This window comes from Rhipicephalus microplus, chromosome 10 (genome assembly GCF_043290135.1).
Source record: "Rhipicephalus microplus isolate Deutch F79 chromosome 10, USDA_Rmic, whole genome shotgun sequence".
Classification (NCBI taxonomy): Eukaryota; Metazoa; Arthropoda; class Arachnida; order Ixodida; family Ixodidae; genus Rhipicephalus; species Rhipicephalus microplus.
The window spans coordinates 36622751-36632072 of record NC_134709.1 but is presented as its reverse complement, the minus strand read 5'-3'; the positions used below and the strand labels follow the sequence as shown (position 1 = coordinate 36632072).

Below are 9322 nucleotides of genomic sequence, written 5' to 3'. Positions count from 1 at the left end.
AGCTGAAAGCCGTCCCGTGGACCTTACACTTGATGAGGCCGCGTATACACGATGTCACGCAGGTCCCGTTAATTAGGGAGGCGATCGCCGGGCTAATTCCAAGGGCCGAAGTATCGGCCCCCCGAACCGCACCACGAAAGCGTGGACAATTTAGAAGTGGTCTTTTTTGGCGCGCCAGCGGACGCCGGCTGTGGCCCAAAGAACAAGTCAGAGCCGTGAGTTGATAAACAAACAAAATTATATTCTCAATAATGGCAGATCGAAAACAATACACAAGTATGCACACTCCACAATAGTTGAGTACAATATGTCACCAATCAAACAACGTACTACACAGTGCAATCAGCCACACTCGAAACAACAGACACAGACAACAATACACACTACAATGCAGTCGCATGCATTGAACAACCAAGGCACTTAAAGACCAAAGAGATAGAAAACCTATTCAGTCCAAAGTTCTTGGAACAAAAGTCTGGATGATACTCTTCCGAGAATCACTCACTCAAAGTCCAGCGTTGTTGTCGTTCCGCTGCCCCCGAAGTTTCTCTTCCAGGAAACCTCGCCGAAGTTTCTCTTCCAGGAAACCTCACGTCTTCAATAGGCCACTCTTCAAACTTCAAGCTTCTTCGCCCGAAACACGTCGGCTTCACACACGCAGCTGTTGCCACGCGTCTTCGCTCGATAGCGGTAAACACACATTCTTGCTTGTAGCTCGAGTCGTCACCCCTCAGGTGGAAATCATCTTCTTCTCCTGCTTTGTCTCTATGGACAAAACCTTTGCCGACTACATGGCGGAATCCCTACGCGCTCTGGCGCCAACTTCCGTCTTCTCCTGATCTCTCACCTCGGCTGCTCGATTAAATACCTTCCGCGCGAGATTCCAGAAAGTTCTCATCATTTCGTCGGCGCGATGCGCAGCAAAGGCTGGGGGAAAGGTGGAGGCGATACGAGGGCCGTCCCGGACGGGTGACTCAACCCGCACCACCACGCCTATTTTCTTCTAGAAATTTCGAGTGCTTGCTCGGCCGCCGATGTGGGGTGAAGAGGTTCGTCGGCGAAGCCATGCTTCCGAGGGGAGAGGCGCGCGCCCGGGGGTCTTTGGATGTTTGTTTTCTTTTCTTTTTTTTATCGTTGTCCTTGCGGCGTCACTCCGGCGGTTCGTCGCGAGAATTTGGCGGCGTGCCCTTTTTGAGCGCTTGTTCTGTGGCACAAGAAAACTCGACTTTGGTGTTGAACCCGAATTCGGTTGCGTGTTGGCGAATGATTTAGAGTACCTTGTTGGGGAAAAGTGTGGTGAATGATTTAGAGTACCTTGAACTCTACTGTGGGAAAGCGTACAGCCACCCGTGGACCTCACACTTGAAAATGGTGGCTAGAAAAATTGTTTGACGATTCAGAGCAATTCGTACATTACTACGGGAAGACAGAGCGCCGTCCCAAATGTTCTGTGAACATTCCCACTAAATGAAGCGAATACCACAAAAAACGAGTGTGAAAGATTGATATGGTTTTGTCGCGAAATTTCTAGTGTAACACTAATAAACTATTCAGGAGGACCTCATTGAACCCTAAATAGTCACAGAATATACCAGTTAGTTAACAAGAAGTGATTCAGTAAAGATAAAGGTGCATCATCTTATCACCCACTGCTGAGTGATTTTAGTGAATCTTTAACTGTCGTTGAAAGACAAGGCATGCGGAGTACTTTCTGAATAATAATAATAATAATAATAATAATAATAATAATAATTTAACTGATGACGATGAAGAAATATGGCCGAGCCTTTTGTGATAGGCAGGAAGTGTTAAACCACCCACTCATTTCGCGATTATACTTGAGTGAAGCTTGGTGTCGTAGCACGCTATATTTGGCATGTTAGGGCAATTCCTTGCCCGACATGACGCCTCTGTAGAGTATTCTTGCGCTCGAGTTTCGAGCACTCGCGTGGCTCTGTTGTGTAGGGATACTCGCCTGCCACATGGATGACCTGGGTTCGAATCCCACTCTATTCTGCATTTCATTTTTCTCATTGCGCGCTATAGCCATTACGGGCGGCAGCAGTGGCGACGGGCAATGGCGATGGCGAAATTGGCTGTTTTTGTGATCTCGTAACAGCTTTCGCAGTAAAATGGGTACGGGTAGAAGGTAGAAGCGTCTACCTTGGGACACGTCGGCAAGCCAGCGTTTCTAGTTGAGATCGCATGGTTCGAGTGGCGCGTAGCCGATGTGTTTGTTCCTCCGCTTCCCCCGAACTCTACGGGACACTGCGACCTGTGATTGGTCGATGTATCGTCGTCGCGATCCCTGTCGGCTCGCGGAGCGAGCCGCTCTCGCAGGCAGAACTTGTCCTCGCGACCTCGAACGTCACACGGAGTGTCCTCAACTCCTAGAAGATCGAGAGCCGATAGGCGGGCGACATCGGGCTTCTGGAAGAGCTTTCGGGGTCGTTGAGCTCCGCACTCCAGCCATGAGAGAAGGGCAGGCGCGAGAAACTGGACGACCGGCAACGTAATCATCGTAGACGTTGATTTCGAGTTCGTTAGCTCACACGCACACTCGTTCTTAATCGCTGCGTAGAGATCGCTCGACTCGAAACGCATGGCTCACACCCACTACAAGGGATTAGCAAGGCATCTTGTGGACAAATGAAAAAAGGTGGAATTATGTGACCCCAGAAGTGTCTCAGGCGTTCATGGTCATTGCGATCTTTGTTTAGCCCCAGTACCCGGTTTTCCTCGGTGTCTCGTTGTACTGGGCGAAATTGGCAAAAATTGCTTGGCGCGTCTATCATCATCGATTACTGTTTTCACTGGCCTGTGACGCGCAAATGGTTCGTGCCTTGGCGTGTCTTGGTTCGTGCGGTGGAGCGTGCAGGGAAGAAGATCAAGAAGCACGCCACGCGATTCGCGGTGTCAAGCTCCGCGAAACAGAAGAAGCGTTCTACTGCCGTTGCGGGCAGAGTCGATCGGCAACAGCTGCGGGCCACCGGTATCGCTGATCAAGGCGGAGGTTGAGGCACGGCGCTTCGAGACTTGTAGCACGAAGGAAAGCCAATGGCGGATCAGGTGTTACCAACACAGCCAGCGAAGCAGGAGGCGGAACCGTTGGCTCCACGGGAAGGCGAGGCCGCCGAAGGGGAGCCGGAACGCCAGAAGTGGGCCAACAAGGTGGAGTTCATCCTCTCCTGCATCGGCATGTCTGTGGGCCTCGGAAACATCTGGCGATTCCCTTACATGGCCTACGCCAACGGTGGTGGTGAGAGCCTGCGATCGATGATCTCTTCCACTTTGCTAATATAAACTTGTCTTTTTTTCTGAATTGAGAGTTCCTGATTAAATTACTATGAATTTTGGGCTAGTTGAAGCCGATGAATCAGCTGTGACATAGCTAATAGTGACAAAAATAACAGAAGGTTTGGTTGGGACAGAACCACTAAGCTTCAACTGAGCATTTGGCCTCTAGCACTTTGTCACAGACTACTTCATTCGCGTAAAAAGTGGTTGGTGTTCTTACCATCTTATAAGGCACGAAAATTTCATGTTCTTTGGGTCTGAGAAAAATTTAATGCTTAAGTATGATTAGAACAACCACTTTATTATCAGCGAAAAGCCAGAAAAAAATTCACAAGATATGCACGGAGTAAATGATAATGAGTGGGGCCAAGCGTCCATCCGTTCGTTCGTTTGTCCATCCGTCCGTCTGTCTGCATGTTTGACCGTCTGTCCATCTGTCCGTCCGTGTCTGTCTGTCTGTTTCTTGAAACATCTCGAACGATGGCAGTGCCATTTAGTGAACACTTCGCGTACTAGGGGTGGATACGACAGACAACTACGGAAGACAAGTTTACGCCTTGAGAAGCTTCGCCACTAAAAATTTTTATCGAAGATTTCTGCAGCTGTTTGCCTTCACGTTGGGTCTTAGAAGGTCAATAAAGTTGTTCTCTCAGGACGATCCAAATAAAGCCGAAGTGTGGCACACTAAATTATAGGAGTCAAAAGAGAATGCTTTTGGCACGTGACGCACACTGGCAAGCCGCAGACATTGGTCCCTATGGTTGGATTGAATATAGCACCAAAGTTTACCGCGTTTATTTGGCTTGTATTGTAATTGGCGGAGTTCGAACGAGGGGCGTCTGTGCAGTGTAGCCAACGTTCCGAGTAGACTACTCATCTTCTTCAAGTTGCCGAGGAGTATGGAGTCTTGAACGGATCAACTAGTTTCGAACGCCTGATTCCCGGCAAGCATACTTGTCTTCGTGAGTCTTTTCCTGCACGAAGACGAGTCCTCTTGCAGACACTTTACCTTCAAACGCATTCCTTCTTTGAACATGTTAGGATCAATTCATACTTCCATAATCTTCTTTCAGCGACACATGCTCACTCTGGTGGTATTTTGATATAACCGTTGACATATCATTTAACCAAAGTCCTACGGTCCTTCGGCAACTTTTTCATGTTGCATCACGGCTGACTCAACGTGGCGCCGATCCGCGTTTTAGCACCTTTCTTGAACGTCTGTGTACACCCTGTATATAAGCTAGAATGACCCTCCCCAGTTTGCATACTAGGTCGTAATAAATACAACGAAATTCAATGTGTTCATCGGCGTGTCTTAACATCCAGCCGCCTTCTTGGTTCCCTACACTGTCCTGATGATCACCGTCGGCAAGCCCATGTACTACCTCGAGCTCGTGCTGGGACAGTTCCAAAGCCTGGGGCAGACGCACGCCTTCAACTGTTTTCCCCTCTCCAAAGGTGGGTCCCACCGTAGCCCCTCCCACGTGAAGCCAAGCTGGCACACTTGACCTAGACTTCACTGACCCTTCACCCTTGCCATCGCAGGCATAGGTGTATGCATGACGTACGCGTGCTTCTTCATCTGCCTGTACTTCAACGTGCTGCTCGCGTACGCCCTGGTGTACATGGTGCACTCGTTCAAGTCGCCGCTTCCCTGGAGCAAGTGCGACCCCGAGTGGGCCGACAGCAACTGTTTTGTCCGGGACACCGACATTAGCTGCCGCACCATAGCGCACGATCTCTACCGAGTGTGAGTAGGCTATATGGACGCACATAGCGTAGTTTCTGATAGAAGTTTGTGTTCTGAAGCTGCGAACGATAATGAATATCTTTCTTTTCAGTCCACTTTTTGATGTAATCATTGAATGACCTCCGTAGCGTAGTCAATAGCCGCACTGGAAGTCACACAAAAAGAGATGGCACGGTAATAAGAAGTTTATCAGCGTGTCAAAGATCTAATGTTAAACAAGCGTAATTATGTATAGTCTCCCTTTTCCGTATTAACTTTTTTGCGTCATTGTGGTCCTCTGTGTAAAATTAGGAGAATTTAGAGCGCAGATTATCCAAATGCAGCTCTTGATTAATTTCAGACATTGGCCAACAGCGTGCTATCTGCTCAACGACGTCAAACTGCTGGCGCCAGCAGCTTCAGAGAGAGGGAGGAGAGTAGGGCTCATGTGCAAATAGCAACATTGAACTCCACATCTCTCCTGAGTACGAATGGCAGCAATATTTGGCTTAGCTGTTCTTAGCAGCGTCCCCCCCCCCCAACCGCAAGATGGGCTTTCTCACTAAGCATTTTGTGTGCTTGATTGCCCATTTGATTAATAATTATTGACGTTTTAAGCAGGTTGGAAAAAATATACATGTGTCTATTATTACGCATGCATTGTGCAATGTTGTATTTAGGGGAAGTAAGATAAGATTTGCTCTAAAGCTCTGGAGCACTCCTGTGCAAGGTTTCACGTTTCCCTATTTTACATGGACATGGCATATGATGCCGAACCAGGAGCGTTATATAGGTATGGTGGACATCGAGTTTTAAGCCACATACTTGCGCGGCTATATTGGGATTCTATGAAGTCGATGTTCCGTTAAAAAAAAAAAAACCTGCCTCCTTTTGCAGGTTCGGCACCCTTAACGAGAAAGCGAACGACACGGTGACCTTGCACCACAAGGACATCGAGTTCTACGTGCCCCGAGATGTCTACGTGAACCTTACGCGGGGCTGCACCAATGCCACGCAGACGGCGGCCGAGCAGTTCTTCTAGTGAGTCGCCATTGTCTCTGTGGATGTAGTGACCACCAGAAAGATTTTTGTCTTACATCAGCACTATAATAGCGGTGGCAGTATACCCGACAGGCAAAGCTTGATGACATTGGCACGAGTATGAAACTGTCACTACAGTACAAGCGCTGAAATGACACTCGAAGGAAAAAGGCGATGGCGTTGTTGTTGTGGGTTGAACTCTCGAGCTGCCCTGTTTACATGCAATGCTATGCGCTCTGCATGACGTTAGCAAGGCCCGCCGTCATGGAATAAATCTTCCCCGTAACATTGTTTTGGTGGAGGTGCGGGGTAATTCGCCTGCTTGTAGCCTGTTCAAAGCGTCAGCATTCAGACATAGTTAAATCGACAGTGGTGCAGTTCGTATACACCAGTACGTTGACAGAATCATCAGCGATGTTTTTACATGCTACTGACATTCTCCGCCTCCGACATGCCTTTGTCAGTCTTGTGGCACAGTGCCAGTACGTCTTGGATGTATGCGACGTACGACACCAGCGATGATAGAACACGCCACGCGAGTTCATGCCTGGCTGCCATCTGATGTGCAACTGACCGACCGGACAAGTCGCGAAGCTTCTGCTTGCACATGCCCCAGCTGGTTAGTTCTTCATGCGTCTCATACAAGGCGCGGACCGTACCCTTGAGTCGGAAAACAATCAGTGCCAGCATAAGCGTCTCACCCACCATGTAGTGTTTGCAAGCATGCTCAAATGAGACGAGCCATTCTTCGTCGTCTGTGCTGTTCGTGCCACAAAACTTGCCAGGGTCGAGAAGATGAAAAGAGATTACAGGTGATTGAGGCGGCGCACACTGTTAGGCTTGGGCCCCTGTTTTTGGCATCGCGGCTGGACAAAGGTGGCGTCCGCTGCAGATTTCCAGAGCCGGGTTGTTTAAATACCTTGCACCATCCACCAAATAAACAAATAAAACTTCCCCGTAACAATGACAGCGAACAAACATTGGAATTGTCTATACGACAGTGATGTTTTCGCAAATTATGTTTCCTTTCTTGAAAACTGTTCATGTTCCGAGCCTCTTGATGTCGTAAATGCCGCAGCCCATCGAATCAATCGACAGCGAATTTGTCTATTCGGGGCCGCGTAATATGCATGCTTTCAAATTTAACTGGCAAGATCCTCAACTGTTCTCTTGAACGTTTTTAAAGCTTTAGGAGCATACATAGTAAGTGAAACGAGAAGGTGCCATCTTGTGCGCTTCGGGCACATTAAAACTGTTGTTACAGGCTTTGCAAAACGGAGTGAAAATCACGCGCCTGAAGTCGATTACCAAGAACCAATTTACTGTTACCCCTTTCATATATCTGCAGTCGCCTTGCCGGGGTTTCGCGAAATTCCCTCGTAACATTCTGTGCGCATGTGTGCAGAGTTTGTTCTTTCTTACTCGCACTACCACTTGTTTAAATCCTGCATGGTCAACTCGAACCATTACAATGACCACCTTGTAAAATTATTGGTCATGGGTTAGGTTCCCTAACGAAGGTGAATTTTTCTACAACAGAGAAACACTCCTTTCAAAAAAAATTCTATGCAACGTAGCACGAAGCCTTATACCTTCGTGCTACAAATTCGTGGTTGTCAACTGTTACTTTCAAAACACTTTGCGCAGGGAACGGGATATCGCAGAACTCATTCTAATATAGGGTTAACAAGTAGGCTACTGGTGTGTGTGGTCACTTTTCTATCGCTTGTATTTCGCAGCCATAGCGTGCTGAACATTAGCAGCGGCATTGACGAGCCGGGCAGGATTAAAGTCGACCTGACGGTCAGCCTCTTCGTCGCCTGGATCTTCGTCTGCATCGCCCTGATCAAGGGAATCAAAACGTCAGGAAAGGTACGCACCAGCGATTGAAAGGAAACCGTTTGCTGCATGTTCATGCTTCGAGTATCTGCTTTGAGAACTTAGGCATATACGTCTCGACCAGCAGCTAATGACCGGGCGTGCCTTAATGTGTACGCACTGCCAAGTGATCATTACAATGAAGGGTGTGTTTAGTATGCGACAACGAAACGAAACAAACATCAAACGAAATCACTAATGCCGCGGGAATCCCTATAGCAGACCTGATGACTGGACGCGACGAGCACAAGTTTCGATATAAAGAACTCGTTTGCTAACCCGAAGGTCGTAGGTTCGAATCCGGCCGCGGCCGTAGCGTTTCGGGGGACGCGAAACGATATAGACGCCCGTGTGTTGCTCGATGTGAGTGCGCGTTAAAGAACGCCAAGTGGTAGAAATTTCCGGAGCCATGTATTATGATGCGCCTCATAATTATATGCCGTAAAAATCTGAGCATCCATGCCCTCCCTTTTTTGATAGATTTGCAGTATGCGCCAATCACTGTAGCAAGGGCTCCCCACCCATCACAATTTTCACCGTTTGATTCGCTATTTCGGAAGCAGTAAACACATGCATACTCGTTAAGTACTTCGTTAGAACCGTGAGTGTGCATTTTTATTCTTGTGGCTTTTCCGGTCGGCCATCTGCAATTTCGCTCCATAACCGAGCAAATGCCATCCCTCCCCCTTCCTCTCCAAATCTGTCGGACTACTTTACACAGTGGCTTGCTTAGGATTTTACGGTAGCCCCACCGCGGTGTTCTAGTGGCTAAGATAAGGTACTCGGCTGCTGACCCGCAGGTTGTGGGTTCGAACTCCGGCTGCAGCGGGTGCATTTCTGATAGAGGTGGAACTGCTGCAGGCCCGTGTGCTCAGATTGGGGTGTGCATTAAAGAACCCCAGGTGGTCGAAACTTCCGGAGCCCTCCACTACGGCGTCTCTCATAATCATATTGTTACGTCTACAAGAGGAATTTATTCAGAGCTGACGTAACGGTCGACTCGACAGTATACAGCAGTGAACGCGCAGCAGCGAGCTCTTGCCACCACCGAACGTCCTCTTCTTCTGTCACCACCATGTCTCCTGCTACACAGGTGCACATACCTAAATTACACATGTGGTAACATTTCCCTCCGCGCAGACGAAGCCCCCTGTGCGAGTCAAACAGTCTCTCGAGGAATAAAGCGCTTCAAACGTGTAACATGGACAAGTTCAGTTTTTGGAGACCGTCGGCCGTTTTTATGGAGACGCGCTATGCGGTAAACTAATTCACTGATAAGGTCTACAACAAGATAAGGCCCCGCATAGTGCGCTAGCACTTTCTCGCTCAAACCGCGTTTTCTAGCTGGTGTCCACAACAACACTAGGTCGCCGC

The 9322-nt window shown here is 48.5% G+C and overlaps 1 protein-coding gene across 2 annotated transcripts in view; it reads left to right on the top strand.

The window, feature by feature from the left end:
* Positions 1 to 4628: 4628 nt before the first annotated feature.
* LOC119181795 (sodium- and chloride-dependent glycine transporter 2) overlaps positions 4629 to 9322 on the top strand; it is a 28959-nt gene continuing 24265 nt past the window's right edge. For both annotated transcript variants that reach the window (XM_075874627.1, XM_037433038.2), the window contains exons 1-4: positions 4629 to 4758; positions 4846 to 5050; positions 5927 to 6070; positions 7810 to 7942. In XM_075874627.1, coding sequence (XP_075730742.1) covers positions 4656 to 4758; positions 4846 to 5050; positions 5927 to 6070; positions 7810 to 7942 — 585 coding nt within the window. In that variant the 5' untranslated portion in view covers positions 4629 to 4655. The remainder of the gene's footprint in view (positions 4759 to 4845; positions 5051 to 5926; positions 6071 to 7809; positions 7943 to 9322) is intronic.